Source organism: Hyaena hyaena, unplaced genomic scaffold (assembly GCF_003009895.1).
Source record: "Hyaena hyaena isolate Hyena2069 unplaced genomic scaffold, ASM300989v1 scaffold_74, whole genome shotgun sequence".
Taxonomy (NCBI): domain Eukaryota; kingdom Metazoa; phylum Chordata; class Mammalia; order Carnivora; family Hyaenidae; genus Hyaena; species Hyaena hyaena.
In genome coordinates, this window is record NW_024080706.1 from 610,478 (window position 1) to 631,121 (window position 20,644).

A 20,644-nucleotide genomic window follows, 5' to 3' on the forward strand; every position below is an offset into this window, starting at 1 on the left:
CGCAGGGGCGGCGGGTGGGGGGGGACAACGCAGTGAGGATGGGACGTGGGACATGGGGCGGTGAGGACGGGACACGGGGGACGGGACGTAGGAACGGACACGGGGGAAGACGCGGTGAGGACGGGACGCGGGGGACAGGGCGTAGGAACGTACACGGGGGAAGGGGCGGTGAGGACGGACACGGGGGACGGGGCGTAGGAACGGACACTGGGGAAGACGCGGTGAGGACAGGGCGTAGGAACGGACACGGGGGAAGACGCGGTGAGGACGGGGCGCGGGGGAAGACGCGGGGCTCTGGCCCATGAGAGGGAACAAGGCACGGCGGCCTGGCGCCCCGGCACTTACTACAGTTCTCCTCATCGCTGCCGTCGGGACAGTCCTCGAAGCCATTGCACTGGAAGCGGCCAATGATGCAGTGGATGCCGCTGGCACAAGGGAAGAACGTCGGGCCGCACTTGGACTTCGCCTTGGCTACAGGAGGAAATGCAAGACAAACAGCAGGTCACTGGGAGGTGAAGCTTCCTGACCACCACAGGCCCATGCCCATCCCTGCAACTGAGTGCGCAAATGAGTCCTTTCCCCAGTACCCTGAAGTCCCCAGAGGTTTCTTACCACCTCCACCCCCCTCCGATGCCCGGCCAGATTGGAAGCCCTCATGCATCATCCTCCCGGAAGGGGGAGGCTGATCCTGCTGTGTTTACACACCCTTGCACCAACATTGCTCAACCAGTATGTGCTGGACAAAGGAATGAATGGGCAAGCAGTTGCGGTGATGGACGGAGCCTGCTCTAAGTGCTAAGGAACCATTCAAAATTCGTTCCCTGACTGTCAGAGTAATTGTCTGCATTTATTAAATGCTTCCCATACTAGACAGCATGGCCAGGGCTTTACACGGATGATGTCGTTTAATCCCCCCAGCTAGCACCAACGGCATGTGTGCAGAAGAGAATTACCGCCGCAGGCCCAAGACGGCTACCCTTGAGTAAGGCTTGCTGACCTGCAAGGCTGGCCCTGGCCTGGCTGGTCTCAGGGACCTGGGGTTTCGGGAGGGTTCACACCACTTTCTCGTGAAAATGGCTCACTGTACCCAGACTCTTTACACAAACAGTGCAGCTGATGCCGAACACCCGCTTTTCTTCCGGGAGTCTGGGATTTTGGTACACGCCGGACAGACAGCGCCTGCATACCTAGCCCCCAGGAAAGACCCCGGGCACCGAGTCTGTAATGAGCTTCCCCAGTGGAAAACATCTCACACGTGTTGTCACAACTGGTTGCTGGGGAGCTAAGTGCACCCTGTGTGACTCCACAGGGAGAGGACTGGAGGCTTGAACTTGGTTTCCCCTGGACTTCACTCTATTTGCTTCTTTCCTTTGCTGCTTTTGCTCAGTGTCCTTCCGCTATGTTAAATCGTATGACTGTATGCTGAGCTCACTGAATCCTCCCAGCAAATTATTGAGCCTGGGGACAATCTTGGGGGCGTGGACAAAGATGGGTACGGCTCTTATCCCGTTTTGGAGGTGTGCTTTGGGCACAGCTGGAAAATTTGACCCTGGGATGAGCCCTCCGGCACTCAGATTCCAGAAGCCAAGCTCTCAACCAACTCAACCATGCTGCCTCTCTGCCAGTCTGTCACTTCTCCCAATAGAAGCCAGACTCCTGCTCGGAGAAATCCTTCTTCCACTCCTGCTGTACAAACAGTTTTAACGGAAACTGCTGTAACTCGGGCTTGATTGAGTGTCCCGCTAACCAAACAGCCCTGTGGGGTAATGTACTTTCCCGTTAATGGTGCCGGCTGCTCTGGCTCATGATTACGAGGTGTAAGATAGCATCTATTGCCGCATCCCAGGCAGCTGGTTCCGACTAGCATCCCTCCCATCTCCTGCCCTCGAGGCAGACCCAGGGTCCTCAGGAAGGAAGGGCCATTTCTTGGGAACAAACAGGCAGTAAATTACCTTCCTGTTCCTGCCATCAGTAGCATGCCCACTTTTGTGGCACAATCCACAATCAACAGGGTTTTAAAGGCCTGAGACGTGCCTCGGTTTTAAAAACCCACACTACTCTGTTTCAACCGGGAACTTCTGCAATGGGGCCGGCGTGCTCTTCAAAAGCACAAACTTGGGAGATGGCATCCTGGATTCAAATCGTGGCTCTACTGTCTATGAACTCGGGCAAGTTTCTAAATATTACTGAGCCCCAGCTTCCTCATCGGTAAGTTGGAGGTAACATCTACCTCACAGGGCCTAGGAAGGGTTTGATGAGATCATCTTTATAAAATGCTTAGCACACACCATGGTATGGTTGGTGCTCATTAATGGTAATGCTTCTTCTATTCTTCATCTTTAATTATAGAATTTTAAAACTTGGGCTCCTAATTTTTTTTTTCAGATTACCAAAGTTAAGAAAGCTCATTATGGAAGACCTCTATGAATTGGTACAAAATGATCTCCAGCACACACTGTTAAGTGGGGGGGGGAGCAAATTGCAAAAGAGTATCTACAGTATTTTAATTATCTTACAGCAAAAGAAAGGGATATAAGAAAATGTACCTGGAGTGGCTCACCCGTGCATAAGAGACACAGGAAGGACACCCCAGAAACTGGAGACTGCTTACCCGGGGGCGGGGTGGGAAAGGGCTGGAACGAGGCAGCCATGATGAGAAGGGTCACATTTCTTGGAGTCTGTATGGCTCTGAGTCTTAGAACCCTAATGTCTCAGGTGACTGCGTGGCTCAGTTGGTTAAGTGTCCGACTCTTGATTTCGGCTCAGGTCAGGATCTCACGGCTCGTGAGAGCAGGCCTCGCATTGGGCTCTGCACTGACAGCACGGAGCCTGCTTGGGATTCTCTGTCTCTCTCTGTCTCTCTCTCTGCCTCTCCCTTGCTCTCTTTTTCTTTCTCTTTCAAAAATAAATAAACATTAAAAAAAAAAAAAACCCGACTATTCACATAGCCAAACAGTAAATAGTTAAAATCATCCACATGTGTTTATGTAGGGGAGGTTCAGAATGGGACAGAAACAGTGAAGTGAATGCACCTAGATGACAGATGAGTAAGCCCACCACACCAAAGGGTGAGGGGAAGAGCTGAACCCCCCAATTCAGCACACTGTTATTTTGACTGGATTCTATAAGGCTAAGAAAAAGAGAATTATACACAAATATGGCATTCTACTTTTATCTGTCACCGGGGTATGGATTAGCCGTTCTGAAACTACCTTTGTGTGTACTCGGATTGAACAAATAAGTAAATATACTGCAGATAATAACAGCAAGGCTTCTCACTCTCAGAGGAAGAAGTTACAAATAAGGAAAGTAGAAAGGTTAAATGATCCCTGAGGCTTTGGACTGGAAGAAAAGGCATCAGTATGAACTCAAGATTTGTAAAGACAAATAGAGAGAAAGACAGATAAGAAAGAGAAAAGAGAACTACTGACCTGTGTATGTGCATGGGTCAGTGTACATAATACATTTATTTCCTAGTTCCGTCTGCCAAGAAAGACACTCTAGTAGCAAATGACCACACGGGGCGCCTGGGTGGCTCAGTCAGTTAAGCAAATGACCACACCCAGCACCAGACCCTGATTCCTAAATACCATTACCCAATAAAGGGAACCAGGGCTTCTTGGAGAAGCATTTAGTTCCAGCAGGAATTTCAAGATGAACTTGATGCATCATGTATTATCAGAAAGTCAGGAAGTACTCAAAACATGATGAAGACACATCAGAAGGACACAGGGGTCAACCTGAAGGAGCTGCCCAATGGCTAAAGCTACAACACTCTGAGGAACAAAATAATGACAGTACGGGACTGTAACCTATACAATAAATATCTGTGAGTCCATACTGGTATCATACATCATTGGATAAATAGGTAAATGGGGAAGGAGGAAAGTTTTTCCTTATAGAAGAATTCCAATTATTAAATGTGAAGGGGATGTAGGAAACAGAAAGTCACCATTTTAGCAAAGACCAGAGTATCAACTGTTCCAGGCAGGACCCAACAATGGATGCTCAAATTAAGAGGCTGAGTTGGCCTTGACCTGGTTGCGCTTTGAGGGATCAGGGAAGAAAGGTTGTTTATAGCCTTTGACCTCTGAGAAATGTTCACTTGTAAACCTCTATTCAGAATATCACTGCCCTCCCAGCAGCTTAGAAAAGCCTAAAGCCCCCATCAGAGCATCAGGCAGCTCTAGACACGTCTCTAATTCACACCCGCACCCACTCTCCCTGCCCGGTTTCATGGGCTTCCTGGCTCCCAGGGGAGCTGCCTGGCACCGTCCTACCCCAGGGGGTGCACCCTGGCCCCCCCCCCCCCTGCACTGCCTTTCTCCAGGGTAGCGTGGCCCTCCATTCATTTAGGTATCTTGAACCACTCTACTGTCTACCCAGAAACTCTGACTCGCACTCTCCATCTCTCTAGCCCTCACTCTGTTTCTCTTTCTTCTCCTCCTAGGAAAGGATGTTACCAGCTTTGTGCTGTGCTGTGCTGCTGATGAACATACACTCATTCGAGTACTTTCATTCACCACTTCTGACAGAGCTGTGCTATACAGCGCCGACACCAGGTAATAAATGCTTGCCAAATACACAAATGAGCCTGTAAAACAATGAGTGGGATTGGGTAATGACGGCAAACTGGCTGAATGTTTACTGTGGGCTAAGCACGATGCTCTAGGTTTTACAAATATCAACCTCATTTACTCCTCACAGAAACCCATTTCACAGATAGGAAAACTAAGGTCCGGAAGTGAGGGAGCTTTACCACTGCTAATAAACAGAGTCCAGGCTCAAACCTTGCCCTTGATTCATCTGCTCTTCTGCCTCTTCAGAGATTTCTAAGCTCCAGTCCAGCTCCAAAGGACTGGACTTGAGACAAAGAAAAAGAATATGAATAATTATAAATGAACTAGCTACCGTTCAATTAACCAGCCTTTGGGCCCTGCCCCTGACCCCTTTTCGAGAGTTACTGAGGAGACCCGATGCTCAGTCGCGGTCTGTGTCAGGGAGCCCGTCCTGTTACGATTTACATCTGCACCACCGGACGCCTGCTACGGCAACCGGCGAGGCGCAGGACAGGCGGCCGGCCAAGCGCCTGGCTGAGGCGCAGAGAGAAGCCAGCCGCTGACAGCAGCTGTCGGCCCCTCCTGACCCGTACAACCCGCCGGCAGGCTAGAGGGGGTAGTGCTGGACCAAGTCTTGACTGTCCACCCCTGACCCCATTTCCATGACGGGGAGGTTTCAACATGAAACTCAGCAGCCCCGGGCAGAAGGCGGAAGCCTGACCTGTCTCAAATCGGCCTGACAAAGGGGGGACAGGATGACTCCACGCCACTAAATACCCAAGTTCACGGTTTTTCGAGGACTTGCCCCATGAACTTTCCAAGGTGGCAGCTTTCACCAGCCGTGGGACCCGACCCAGGGCTCTCCTGGAGGCTGGTTTATTTCCTGATCTGTGTCCTCTCCCTCCTTAGAGCCGAGCTGTCACAGTTCTGATTTCCACGAGTCAATAAAATAAAAAAATGTTTTTAAATGAGATGGGCATGGGTCAAGGACAGGAATGCCTGCCAACTTTTTAATTTTACCAGCAAGGACATAAACCTGCAAGACTCTCTACTCACTACCATCCTAAGCGAAAATGCTTTTGCCTCCCAAATGCGGGACAAACCAAGTCCTCGGCCCATCACTGGGGGATGACGTCAGAACCAGGGGGGGACCGGGAGACATCTGGTGTGGTCAGGCCGGGCGGCCCTCCCAGCAAAGACCTGACCTTGATCCGCACAACGTCTGGAGCTGGTGGCTCACACAGCTTCGGTCAGTAACGAATTCTCACTTTCAACAGGGGAGAAAACGGAGGCCTCAGGACAGGCCATTGGAGGCGCCCCAAAGTCACACAGCTAATTAGAATCTGACTGCTCTAGAATCCGGTTCTCAGTCCCCAAGTCTAGCCTCTTTCAACTACAATGAGCTTCAGGCAGGGTGCTACAGGGCCAAGCCCTCAAACCCCACACCAGGCATCGCATTTGGGAGAGCTCCCATGAGACTGAAAGCCTCTCTTCCACGTGGCCGGAACTTTCCAAGCCTTGGAGAGAGATGCTCTGCACAAGGCATCAGGCCTGTGGCTCCCGTCGGCAGGGAAAGGGCTCAGGGCCGCTGCCCACTGGCCCTGGAGGACACTGGGGCTGCAGCTCGGACCTGCGGTCTAAGGCGCCTGGCCCCGACCCTCCCGGAGTGGGAATCCCACAGAAGAGTCACCCAGGAGCTGCGACGCCAGAGCCTCCCTATGCAGCCACCACCGCCAGGAAAGCAGCTCATCAGGCCTACAGCCTCTCTCAGGCTGTGGCAACAGCTCCAGCCACGAACACGAAAGCTTGGGGTCTCTCTTCCGACACATCTGTCACTGGCCAAATGAACAACAGCTGCTACCTCCGGCCCCCTGCCTGCATCCAATTCCTCTCCAGGATCCTGCCAGTGTGTCCCCGTGACAGCCCGAGGAACCAGAAGCAGGAGCCATAAGCTCTTCTGGAAAATTACCATCCTCATGACACAACTCGCTGTGAACAATTCAAACTACAGAGCAACGTACAAAGGCAAAAAATAAGAATTGACCCCAAACTGCTGTCGCCCAGGGAAAGCCACTGTGGCCATTTCTGCAAACTTGCTCCAGAAGCACGGTCTCAAAAACTATTGTGTGCAAATGGATCGCCTTAGGACCTTATTAAAATGCAGCAGGTCTGGAATGGAGCCTAGGATTCTGTATTCCTAATGCTCCCAGGTGATGTCGATGCTTTGGGTTCCAAGCACTTCACTTCCAAGGACCCCTGTTTTGTTCGCTGTTCTATCTGCGATGCCCAGGAAAGTATCTAGCGCACCAGTTACTCAACAATTACTGAATCAATACACAGAAATCTGAGCATACAGTTTCGCTTAAATGTACCCATAAAATACTATGTTATTCTAAACTTACTTGTGCCACCTACCAAAACATTGACGTCATTTCATGTCGATAACGAAAGATGCCCACGATCACTTTTAATGGCCAAAGGTAATTTCACTGCATCTCTGTACCCTTAAGTCTGACTGCTGATGGATATTTGGGGTGTTTCCAATAGACAATGCACATACAGATGCAAATATTATTTTCGCAGCTTGCGCAGTATCTCTTCAAGGTATAACCAGTAGGTCAAAGGCTATGCATATTTCACATTCTGGCATCCTTTTGATCACGGACAACCTCCTCCCAGAGGACCAGGTACTGTCTTCTGGCCACAGATGGCTACAGGAAAAGCCTCCAGCTCAGGACCGGGCAGCTGAGATAGGCTGACTCTCCCCGGCTGGCTGTGATGCTCCTCAAAGCACACAGGCTGCGAACACCCCGTAATTCCCTCTGTGTTTATATTAAGCAGATCCTTCCCTACTGCTGGTGCTCCATTATTCTCCATTCGTCTCTGTCTCTCTGAATTTTAACATCTGTGTATTTCATTACCTTGCAGAGTAGGGGACATTCCTACTTAGTCAAGGAAACCATGACTCTTCCTTTTATCTTTTAAAACTTGCACCGGGTGCAGAGCATCAATCTTTGCTGGCAATGGTTTCCCTGGGTTACACCAATCACAGGCTAATGCAAAGTGTCCCTCCTTTCAGGAGATGCTCCTTGGGCTAACTTTCCTAGACTGCACTGTCCCCTCTGAGGGCCCAACAAAGGGCAGGCTCTCCCTCCTTGGCAGTATTTCTGCAGAACATAGTGTCCCGTAAGGCAGTGTTTAACAAACAAAGGGGTCAGTGATCCGGAGAGGGGTGCTGGGAAAATGCAAATTCCCAGGCCTCTCCCCAAGGGCGGTCTGCATTTGTATTAAGCACAGAGGATTCCAACAGACACTCGTGCAAACACCCCACTGGACAGACTCTACCTATGTCCTACATCCCAAGGATAAATGACCTCCTCAGTCCTTTCTTCCTGATGTTGCCACTGCACAGACCAGCAGCCACTCCAGGAATTCCGGCACAGGGCCACTGTGGGGCCTCGTCCGGCCACCACCCTGGTAAAGTCTAGCACTCGCATCCCAGAGAGCATAGTGATCATGAAAAGAGTACCCACAAGAAAACCATGGGACTCTTTACTATCCTTCTCCATTTCAACAGGTTCTCTCTTCCTCCGTGTTCACGTGCAAGACACAAAATAACGCTGCTTTACATGTAAAAGCTCTGGGCTCATACTCAAATGGCTGCTGTCCTAGCAAAAAGGCCCTTTTAGAACTTTAAACCCCCCTAACAAGTTCTGTCCACTCTTTAAGGATTTACACTTTACCTGTGCATAATACAAAATAGCGATAAAGGGACCAAAACATGTTTAATGCCCCCTCTTGGCAAACAAAATATTCCTGAGCATCCTACTATCCGTCAGGCACTGGGTCAGTTCTGCGGTGACCCAACAGAACTCCCTAACTGAGAGAGAGGAAGGACAAAGACGAGTCAATAGGCCTCTGCATGCAGTGCCATGAGTGCCCTGAAGGGGGAGCTACAGGTCACCCAATCTCAGAACGAGGCAGAGGCTGGTGTCTGAAAAGGCTTCAGCAAAGACTTCACACAGGGCTAAGGTAGAAGTGAATGCAATGTTTAGACGGGCTGAGGCCTTACTCAGTTATTCACTCCCCTAACATTAATTCACAAACTCCGTGTCATACCCACACAGAGTGAGGATACACTGGAGACAGCTCGGCCACAGATAAAAGTTTAGTGCCGGTGAGACTGTTCCAAGAAGGAGGAACAGCATGTGCAAAGGCCTAGAGGCAGAAACAATGTGGTACTGGGAGACTGAAAGGGGGTCAACGCGAGCTTCCTTCTCAGGTCAGGAGAAAGTGCCTGGTATGTTTTAATTAAAAAGAATTAAAACCCTATTTCTCATAAGAAAGGTGCCACAAGTCAGTTGCAATTCAGTTCACACTAAAAATGTGAGAATTATCTACACCAAAGTATGAGTCAGAAAAAAAGTCAGATTATAAAATTCATGTAATTTGGATCGACATGCACACCGCACCCCCCCACAGAGTGAATACCCACGTGCGGCCACCGCTGGCAAAAAACTTCTCAGAAAGTAATGGACCTAAAATTGCTGCTATATTCAGTCCCCTGGTTCATTTTGTAAAATGTCAAACTGTGGTTCCTTTGAAAAGTCAAACATGACTTCATGGTTGGAAGCAAGAAAGCAGAAAGAGCCTTATAAAAAGTGACAAGCTTTTTAAAAAACAATATGCCTGGATTCTCTAAGAAGACTAGGAAAAGAGAAAAAAATAACAGGTGCTTCATGGTGGTCCTGGTGCAGAGGAAACACACCCCAGAAAGCCATGTCCGTGCCTGGAATTCAAGTTTGCACATCCATTATTACGTGAACAAAAACAGAACAAAACAAAAAACCACCACCACCACCACCACCACCACCACCAAAGGCGCTCTGCCTGTCACAGCAGTGAACGCCACATGACCACTGGAGTGGACTCCACGTCTACTGATCAGATATCGCCATGTGTTATTCCTTCCTAAAATACCATACTGGCTGCTTCAGAGATAGACACCAGGGAGCAGACAGAGCAAAAGACCACCTGCTCGCTGGAACATAAATACAGAAAGAAGGCATCGAGCTGCAACAGCCTCAGCAGAAGATTGTCAGAAAATTCTTTCTAAATATCTCTTTCAAAAGAATAGGAGAGTATGACACTTTGGGGCTAAGAAGTCAGAAGGGCTTAGCGTTCCGAAGCTTCTGGGCTTCTATCTCCGTTCTGCCACGTAATCGCCGAGACCATGGACAAGTCACTTAACCTCCAGTGGCCTCACTGGCCTCATCTGTAAAAGGGACATAAAAATAGCACAGACCTCATGAGTTGCTGAAAAATAATATGAGATTTTGCAGGTAGAAAAAACACTGTAATGGCTTGATATCTAATAGGGATATAATCATGTCTTCTCCTCCCTAACATCGTCCATGGGTCTACAATCTGCTCTTCTTCCCATATATGGATGGCCCTGAGAAAAATGAGATGGAAACTGATGTAACAGTCTAAACTGTAGTTTAGACTCATTGCATTAATGTTAATTCTCAGACTCTCTATGCCACACTTTGGACCAAGTGGGGTTGTTGCAAAGAGAATCAAACATTCAAATAGAACTTCTAGGAGTAAGGTGCCCCTAGCTAAGGCCAAGAAGAAGTGGGGGGGGGGGGGGGGGAAGAGAAGAAAAAAATAAAGGACAATAAACAGCTCATTGCAATGAGATATGGTAAGTGCTATATAAGCTGTATAAGTGTCGGTCTTTCAACACTGTACTATAGTAGGGTTAGAGGCCAGCCTGTCAGGGTCCAAATACTGAGTCCACCATTTAATGGACACATGACTTATGGCAACTCATTTCACCTCTCTGTGCCTCCATTTCTTCATCAGGAAATGGCGACATTAACAGTACCTACCTCACTGGGTTGCTGTGGGGATTAAATGACACAATACATTTAATTCCTTCGCCTTTTTCTGGAACACAGTATTAGCTATGATGGTTAATAACCATATTAGCTATTGTTACGTATATTACATATTAGCCATTATTATTTAGCATTACACTACACTAGTATTCTATATAGTACTAGAGTATTATATGGTATAATTACACAGCATTAGCTATTATTATTACTATTCTTTATGACTATTATCTTCAAACACTTTCTGCCCCATCCTGGAGGACCCCAGGAGCACAGCACAAACGATGGGGAGTCAGTCTAGGAGATTAGTAGGGATGTGTCAGTGGAAAGGGAGAGGGAAGGGCTTACAGGCAAAATGAATGACATGCATAAAAGCTGACTTGTGGCAGGGCTGTGGCAGGGCTGTGGCAAGGCGAGCCCATCTATACAGAGATCTGGGAGAGTTTAGGGCATGTGGAACCCAGATGTAGCAGGAGACGATGGTGGCAGAGGCAGGGAGCATTAGACACCCACCTACCCCACAAGCCAGCTGGCCAGGCAGGTGATTTGTCAGGTTTGTGTTTTATGAAGAAGATTTTTCCGATTCACAAGAATATTACGAGGCTCTGTAAGCATGTAAATATCCTTACTCCCAGAAAGTCCCGAGGGAACTGAATGGCCAAGTCTATAATATTCTTTGGGCTTTCAGGAAAAATGGCACTATAAACAGTAAGGGGATCCCAAGTGCCTGTCCTTGTCCTTTAAAATATTAAAAAAATTTTTTTAATGTTTATTTATTTTTGAAAGAGAGAGAGAGAGCGCATAAGAGGGTAAGAGGGGTAGGGGTAGAGAGAGGGAGACACAGAATCCGAAGGAGGCTCCAGGCTCCAAGCTGTCAGCACAGAGCCTGACGTGAGGCTCAAACTCACAAAGCGTGAGATCATAACCTGAACCGAAGTCAAACACTTAACCAACGGAGCCACCCAGGCACCCTGCCCTTTAAAATATTTTTAAGAATGAAAGGGAAAAGGTTAGCAAGTTTGGGATTAGGACATTATCTTGTAACCTGAGGGTCTTTTTCCCCAGGTTATTAATTTTAGCTACTTGAAATACACAAACATATGTGCATGAAGGTACGTGTGTATGTACATTTATTGGAATGAAAATTCCAGAGAACCCGTAAGTAGGAAACCAAGACATTCTCAACTGATTCTTCTACAGGCAAAGTTTGAGAGGAAAAGCTCAAAAAAGATAATAAATAAACGTGGGTCAGATAACTTAGCTTCCAGAGGCTTTTCACCACTTGGAGAAAAAACTTCCTGACAGTGGATCAGAGTCCCTGGGATGAAAACCAGATGTGGGAACAGACGTGCTGAACTGACTAGTTTCCAGTTTAAAATGGGTACTTTGATAAAGGCGTCATCCAAGGAAAGGTGATGTGCAAGGGCAACTCCTAAGACATGGGGGGGGGAGGTGAGTGATAAAGAAAAAAGTGGGGAACGGGGGATGACGGAAGAATCAAAGTTTTCAGGTTTGAACAGAAACGAATAAAGGAGAATCCATTCTCAGTCACTTTCCATCTTGCTGGGCATCACCTGTGCCCGCAGAAGCAGGTTGTACTTTCCTTAGTCTCTACCTGCCTCTACCCCTTGGGCCCTTGACAAATGCTAAGGTTTTTCTTCCTAAAATGCTTTCATTTCTGTGCAAGTCCTTTACCTTCAGACTTGTGAAAAGGATGCTCATTTCTGATCAGCCTCCGAGAAGTGTCTCTGACGGCCCCCTTACCCACCCCTCCTCGCACATCCACAGGGACACAGACTCAGTCAGACCCTGTCTCCTTAACATTGCGACACTGGCCAAGAGAGCCAGACAACGGCCTCTGATGGAGGATTACACTGTTGTCAGACCCACAGGAAAACAGGATGTGCCTTCACGGACATGAGGCGTAATCCTTCGTCGGCTGGTGCCAACACAGCGAGACAGGGGAGGCGGCTGAGAAGCTGAGCTGGAGGACACGGAGTCTGTCACGAGGTAGCCTGGAAACAGCAGCTTAACCCACCACAAATCTGGCTCCAAGAACGGTTTCCACCAAGGCGTCTGGAGGTTTCTATGATGCCTTCAACACCAGTCACAGGAATCACATAATCCCCTAGATAGCGTCTCTTAGTAGCTACAGGCTGGCTTTAAAAACAAAACACCGACCCTCAGCTTCTAACTTATCTAATAAGAGCAGTGACTCAATCCTGAATGCACATCACAATAACCCAGGAAGCTTCAAAACAAAACAAAGCAATCCCAAATGAAGGGATTTGACTATACTCACGTCAAACAAAATAGAATTGAAGACAAAAAAAATGTTCCTAGAGACAAAGAAATGGTCAATCCATCAGTAAGACATAATACATACACTTAAATACGCAGTCCCAAAATACACAGGACTGACAAAACTGAAGGGAGAAACAAATATTTAAACAGTAAGAGTTGGAGACCTCACTGCCCACTTTCAATAATGGATTAAATACTTAGGCTGAAGATCAGCAAGAAAACAGATGAGCATGAACAACACAGTAAACCAAACACATCTAACAGACATCCATCGAAATCACAATCCCAAAGGAGCAGGACACACATTCTTCTCAGGTGGAAATGGAACATTCTCTAGGGTATTCCAAATGTTTTTCCATAAAATAACCTCAATACATGGGGCTCCTGGGTGGCTCAGTCGGTTAAGTGTCCAGCATCAGGTCAGGTCATGAGCTCATGGTTTGTGGGTTCAAGCCCACACATTGGGCTTTGTGCTAAAAGCTCTGGGCCTGGAGCCTGCTTCCAATTCTGTGTTTCTCTCTGCCTCTCCCCAACTCACGTGCTCTCTCTCTCTCTCTCAAAAATAAATAAACATTAAAAAAAACCTCAACCATTTAAAAGGAATAAAATTATACAATGTATGTTCTCCAATCACATTGGGATAAAATTAGACATCAATAACAAGGAAATCTGGGAAATTCACAAAAATGTAGAAAATTATCAATAATCACCAATACCAGAATAAACACAACTACGTAGAAATTCCCAACAAATTACCAATGAGTGGAAGAAGAAAATACAAAATTAGAAAAATACTTTGGGATGACTGAAAACAAAAAGAACATGCCAAAATTCATGAGATGCAGCTAAAGCAGTATTGAGAAGGAAATAAATAGCTGTAAGTGTATTTTTTAAAATCTCAAATCCACAAAAAACTCTTAGAACTAACAAACAACTTCAGCAAGGGTGTAGGGACACAAAATGAAAACACCAAAATAAATTGAATTTCTATACAACAGCAGTCAAACATCCTAACATGAAATAAAAAAAACAATTTCATTTATAATTAGCATTAAAGCAAATACAGAAAACAAATAAAATACTTAAAAATACATTTATAAAAAGGCCTTGTGACCTGTACACTGAAAACTACAAAATACCGTTCAAGGAAATTAAAGGAAAAACTAAATAAACAGAAAGACATCCCATGTTCATGGATTAGAAAGTAGCTAAATATTGGTAAGATCCCAACACTCTCCAAATTGATTTACAGATTCAAATGCTTATGGATCAACAGAATAAAACTGAGAGTCTAGAAATAAACTAACGCTTTCAGTCAATGGGTTTTTGACAAGGTGCCAAGAAAATTCATGAAGGGAAAAGATAGTCTTTTCAACAAATGGCTGGGACAACGGAATACCCATATGCAAAATAATATGGAAGTTATTCATTCCATATAATGGAATGTTATTTGTTAAACAAAAAGATGAAGTACTGAGGCATGATCCAACACAGATGAACCTTGAAAACATCATGCTAAGTGAAAGAGTTACACATAAGGCCACATCTTCTATGATCTGTTCAGAATAAAGAAATCCACAGAGACAAAAAAAAAAAAAAAAATAGATTAGTGGCTCCCAGGGATTGGCGGAGGGAGGAATGGAGAGGAATAGGATTTCTTTTGGGGGTGATAAAAATGTTCTAAAATTAGGTGGTGGCAAGAATTGCACAACTACCTGCATGTAACTAAAGAAACAAAACTTTCTAAGAACTTCTGAGATCCAGGAAGGTTGGTGACATCAGAAATGAGAAAGTTGCTCTTTTCCAAGAAGGAAACTGTCTGAATTCCTCTCTGGTTTCCTCCCCAGGGAACATTTGGCATACTAGAGGAGAACGATGGGGGGACCTGGCTGGCTCAATAGGTACAGAATGCAAAGCTTGATCTCGGGGCTGTGAGTTCAAGCCCCACACGGGGTGTAGAGAGTACTTAAAAATAAAATCTTTTAAAAAATACTGGGGGTGGGGGGGAAAGGAGTGAGTGCTACTGGCATCCAGGGGGTAGACCAGGGATGCTGCCAGAAGTCTCATAATGCACAGGACACTCCCCCCACCAAATATACAATTATCTGGCCCCCAAAATGTCAACATTTCGAGGGTGGAGAACCCTATACTAAGAAAAGTCAATACTCTCGAACTTTTTGCCTTTTCTGAATTAAAGAAAGACCTAACTCTCAACTAATGGTAAAAAAAAAAAACAAAGGGTTAGGAATCCACTGCTTTTGGGGCGCCTGGGTGGCTTAGTCGGTTAAGCATCCGACTTTCGCTTAGGTCATGATCTCGCGGTTCGTGGGTTCGAGCCCCGCGTCGGGCTCTGCGCTGACTGCCAGCTCAGAGCCTGGAGCCTGTTTCAGAGTCTGTGTCTCCCTCTCTCTCTGACCCTCCCCTGTTCACGCTGTCTCTCTCTCTCTCTCTCCTAGAAATAAATAAAAATTAAAAAAAAAAAAAAAAAAGGAATCCACTGCTTTCCAGAAATGAGACCTTGGGCAAATTACCTACCTGCTCTGGGCTTTACTCTCTCACCTGTAAAATCGGATGACGGAATCAACCTTACAAAGTAAGTAAGGATTAAGTAAGAAGATGGAAGGTGCCTAGTATCAGTAAAGGCAAAGAGCTTTTATTACTATAGTTATTTTTCGTTAAGCCCCAAAGTGGCTTAGTACCAGGAAATGGGTGACTGGGTCATCTTAAAATAGGACTATTTCCTCCAGCAACAATTAGTATGTAAACTAGGACATTTTATGAGCTAATAAGCAACTAAAACATAACAGCTGACATTCCTCACTAGTATATTATGCTCTAGCTAAAGAGGGACTGGCCAAATACCCTGTTGCCATAGTAATAAAAAGTTTCTGTGAGTCTGACTCATTTTCTTTCCAGTAAATGCTTTCTATTTGTCAGGCTACACTTCATGTACAAGTTCAATGCATGGTGGCAGAGTCTTTTCCACCTACTACACCTAATACCTTTCTGCTACTCAAAAACCAATTTACTGTCATGGAAATAGCACCAAAAACAGGACAAGATGACAGGCTGTCATTTGCTATGGGTCTTTGTAATGGAGCTCACCAGTTAGTAGTGGACAAGAATGGCTCGATGAGACATTAAACCACCCAGGTCTTCCAACACCTCCACTAGACCAAGAAGTAGTTTGAGAGCCCCTCTTCCTCACTGGAAATGAGGGAAAACAGATAAAGAAATGAACACTTAACTAAATTCTTGCTGTATGTCAAGAGTCACTTTGGTGGACTTCATCCAATTTACATTCCACCAAAAAAACAAAAACAAAAACAAAAAAAACCCTAGAATGCTGGTTACTAACACTGCATAGAGGACACTGACAATCAGAGAGATTAATGTTTCCAGGGACACACTTTCCATATATATTTGTTTTTGCTCCATCTCAACTCATAAATCGTTTGAGTTGGCTTAGGGAAAAAACTCAGAAAAAAAATAAAGAAAACAGGGTGTTACAGGCAAAAGAAAAGAAGGGTAGTAGACAAGATGCACTCCACAGGGTATTACAGGATTACTAGCATCAGGGCCATGAGTTGCCAAGTGGCGAAAGCAACAAAGGAAACATGACAAGAAGTCACAGGAAAGCATACAGAACACTAAGACCTAACCAGTTAAGAGAAAAGAGATTCTTGGTACTCTGCCCTCATAACCCAGACATAAGTGAATAAATCACAAAGTGTGAGTCACAAAATTTGAACCCAGGTGGCCTAACATCTAAGCGTTCGGTGAAGGATGGACATGAATGTGCCATTGGTATTCCACATTCATGCCAACAGTGTGGCTGGGCAATGGAATGATTAAGATTCTGCAGTCATGATGGGCGCTGAGGAGGGCACTTGTTGGGATGAGCACTGGATGTTATTTATACGTAAGAGATTTATTAGGGGGTTCTACTCCCAAAGCCAAGAGCACACTGCATACACTTGTTTGTTAGCCAACTTGACATTAAACTATATTAAAAAAAAAAAAAGATTCTGCAGTCAGACTGCTTATGGTCAAATCCCAGCTCTGCCCCTATCTAGCGATATACTTTTTAACTCTCGGTGGCTCAGCTTCCTCCCCTGTCAAGTGGCGATGACCATCATGGTACCCAATCTCATAAAGCGAGTATTATTACCTGTAAACCATCTAGAGCACTTCTCAGGTTCTACTGCACAAGCGTAAGCTATTACTAGCACTCCTACTCCCACCACACTTTACTGGTAACCGATCACGTGCCAGCACTGTTCTCCGCAGCAGAGGACACACCCCTGTCCCAGGCAGGGGAGGTCCCGCCCTTACGGAGCTCCAGCAAACACGTGAACGAAATCTGACAGTGCTGAGTGCTCACGGAGATGGAAGAAGACGTGATCGTGGGTGCATGGTTGGTTCAGATGATCAGGAAGGGAATTTCAGAGGCCGAAGCAGTTACGGTCAGAACTAAATGACAAGCAGCAGCCAGCCAAGCAGAGATGAGAGGGGAGAGAGCCCATCACAAAAGCACACCAGTGACAATGACTGGAAAGGCCCTGGAATGGGAGGGGTGGCCAGGCAGGGCCGAGCAAAGAAACGGGGTCCAGGTCCAGGAGTCTGGGTTTGATTCCGAGTGAGAGCAATAGGAGGTATTACAGGGGAGTGATTTTATTTCCTTTTCTAAAAGGTGGTTCGGCTGCCCTTGGGAGAGTGGGACAAGGCAAATGAGGCAGGAAGCCATTCCAGGAGGGGAAAACAGTGCCTGGAGGTGTGTGGGAGTGGTGAAGATGGAGGGCTGTGCCCAGACTCAGAAATGTCCAGATCAGGGTGTCTCAACTGTGGCACTGCTGACGTTTGGCGCCGGAGAAGTCCTTGGCGTGGGGGACTGTCCCGTGCATGCAGGTATTTCACAGCATCCCTGTCTCCACCACTAGATGCCAGCAGCATCCCCGGTTCTGACAACCAACAACGTCTCCAGACTCTGCCAGATAACCCTGGGAGCCACAGTCGCCCCTGGCTGAGAACCACTGCTTTAGAGGCAGAGCTGGGCCGGCTTTTGCTAACAGATGGGATCAGGGAGAGAGGGCAGTGAGCGAGAGCGAGGCCTCGAGGATGACTGATTCCTAGGGTTTCATGCATAACAAGGCAAGATCACCTCACACATTGAGCATGCTTGCCTTGTCTGCCATTGGACTTGCTTTGGATTTTCAATGTCACTCATTCATTCATTCAAAGAGTCCAAAGAGGGGCACCTGGATGGCTCAGTCAGTTAAGCATCCAACTTCAGCTCAGGTGTTGATCTTATGGTTCCTGAATTTGAGCCCTGCATTGAGCTGTGCTGACAACTCAGAGCCTGGAGACTGCTTCGGATTCTGTCTCCCTCTCCCTCAGCCTCTCCCCGACTTGTGCTCGCAAGAGCGCTCTCTGTCTCTCTCAAAAATAAACAAACATTAAAAAAAAAACAAAAAACCAGTCCACAGAGTCAGCCTTACCTCATGCCAGGGAGGCAAACAGACTTAAAGAGCTTACAGTCTAACAGGGATGCAGACATATAAGCAAGTCAAGTTGGTACAGGACACGTGCACTGAAGCACCCGTGAGACTAAGCAGAAGCACGAAGGAGATCATGGCGCTTTACTCCTGGGGGAGGCAGGGAGGCACCACGGAGGCTGAAGGCTGTGCCGGCAGACAGAGGCCCACAGCATGTGCAAAGACCCAGAGGATGAGCCTGAGTGGCTGGGGAGGCACGCAAGGTGGGGCAGGAGCTGCAGCCGGTGAGATGGGCAGAGCCAGACAGGTCTCTGTGGGACTCCGGAGTCCCCTGTACTCCACGGGGGACCTGGAAGCCACTGGAAGGCTGCCGTTACTCATATTCCTCACATCTAAGGATTAAAAAAAAAAACCCTCCAAAGCGGGTTATCTACTGAGTGCTTGCATTATGCCAACCCCAGTGTAGGGCACTCTGCATAGATGAGGTGCCTCATCCCCTCCTCCACGTGAGAAAACAGCAGCCTAGGGAAGTTCAATGACTCGGTCAGGACTCCCCAGCTGCCAAGTGGCAGGGAAGCCCTGCCAGGCTGGCTGGCCCCGAAGCCCTCTGCTTCCTGTTTTAAGCAAGGGAGTAGTAACATGACTTGGCCTGTGGTTTAGGAAGATGATTCAGGAAATAAATATTTGGGCATCACCAGTTTATGGGAGTGGAGGAGATCTCCAAGGTGGGGAGTGGGGGGAGTATTGGATGGGAAGGAAGGAATTTATTTCTAGTAAATACTGATGCAGGAAGCAGATGAAGAGGGCCTCCCCACCAGGGAGAAGGGCAGCCTGGAAACAGTGGATGGAATCCCAGTGAACTAAAGATGGAAGTAGAGGATGTGGTCCGTGGTGTCCAACACGGCTTGAGAACCAGATAAGGTCAGATCTTGACACTGGATCTGACAACCAGGAGTTTCCTGTGACCTTCCCCAGAGCAAAGTCATGGCTGTGGTGCATGTGAAAGCCACACTGCAGAGGGCTGAGTCACAAACTAGGCACAACGAAGGAGAAAGGCAGTGCAGGGGCCTGTAGAACTCTGGTCTCAGGCAGAGTCTGGGGCCAGGGGAGAGACTAAAGATAAGGTGTTGAGTTCCCAAACCGGAGTGCAGGTCAGACTCACCGGGGGAAACAGGACCCAATAATTCTGGCCCCACTCTAGGCCCGTAAGCCAATCTTTCCCAGGATGACCTCAACCCACAGAGGGCTTGACAACCACAGTGGCTTAGGAGCCACCGCACTGGGCAGTGTTTCTCATAGTGTGATCCCGGAAACACTCAGCTCCAGGGTCCCCTCCTCAACCTGGTGGTTGGGAATCCTCAGGAAGGTCCTAGGAAGCTGTTTACTGAGGCCTCCGGGTCATTCTGATGCAGCCTAGAAACCACAGCCTCTAGACCCTCTCTGCTCAAAGTGTGGACCTCAGACCTGCAGCATCAACACCCGCCTGGGAGCCTTGCTCCAGACTCACTCAATTAGAATCTGTAGTTTACCAAGACCCCATGCCTTTCTGATATATACAGTGTTTGGGAAGCTCTAGCCTAGAATGGGAGGAGGGTCCTGGGGGAGAGGGGAGAGATGCTCGGGTGCCCTCCTGCCAGACATCTTTGTGCATACTGCCCTGAGATTTGCCTGCTGCCAATTTTTACAAAAGACAGCAAAGAGTTGCTGAAGTGAACCCCATACAAGTTTTAACGCTCAGGGCCCCTGCTGAACCCTGTGGGCAGAGGAGCAGTCAGGCATGACCACAGACATTTCAAATGCAATCCTTCCTTGCATAGGAATGGGACAGGCAGGACATTTAACATGCACTCCCCTTGCAAGGGAGGCAGGAAAGCGGCATCTGAGCCCCAGATTCTTTTGGTACAGATCCGCCATGACACACACGTACCTGCAGGGGGCAGCAGAGCAGAGCGGTCAAGCTGCTCCCTCAAGCCTGCATGTCTGCTTTCCTAACACACTGGGCCCAAACCCATTCAGCCAATGACCTAACTTCTCCAAGCTGCAGTTCCTCATCAGTAAAATGGGGATACTGGCAGGGCCTGCCTCATGGGGCAGCTGTGAGGACTAAATGAGATGACCCATGCAGCGCGCTGGCTACAGTGCCTGGTCCGTAGGTAAAAGTTTTATAGTCTGACCCCAGACCCTGTACACCGACTTGCTCACTTAGGGTCGCCACCATTCTGCACAAGCCTCAACAGGCCTAAATCCATCCCTGTGTGTGTATGCCCACGTGCCAGAAAACATTCTGTATTTTCACAAAGGGGAGGAAGCTCTATTTTAAATCACAGGCATCTGTGGTTGTAATGGGAGTTGGGGAAGATCCAGTCACTTTGCAGATGAGAAAACA

At 47.4% G+C, this 20,644-nt stretch overlaps 1 protein-coding gene across 1 annotated transcript in view; it reads right to left on the reverse strand.

Annotated features, from left to right (window-relative positions):
• The window catches only part of LDLRAD3 (low density lipoprotein receptor class A domain containing 3), a 234,734-nt gene that overhangs the window by 122,610 nt on the left and 91,480 nt on the right, over nt 1-20,644 (reverse strand). The window contains exon 3 of the mRNA XM_039233380.1: nt 346-471. Coding sequence (XP_039089311.1) covers nt 346-471 — 126 coding nt within the window. The remainder of the gene's footprint in view (nt 1-345; nt 472-20,644) is intronic.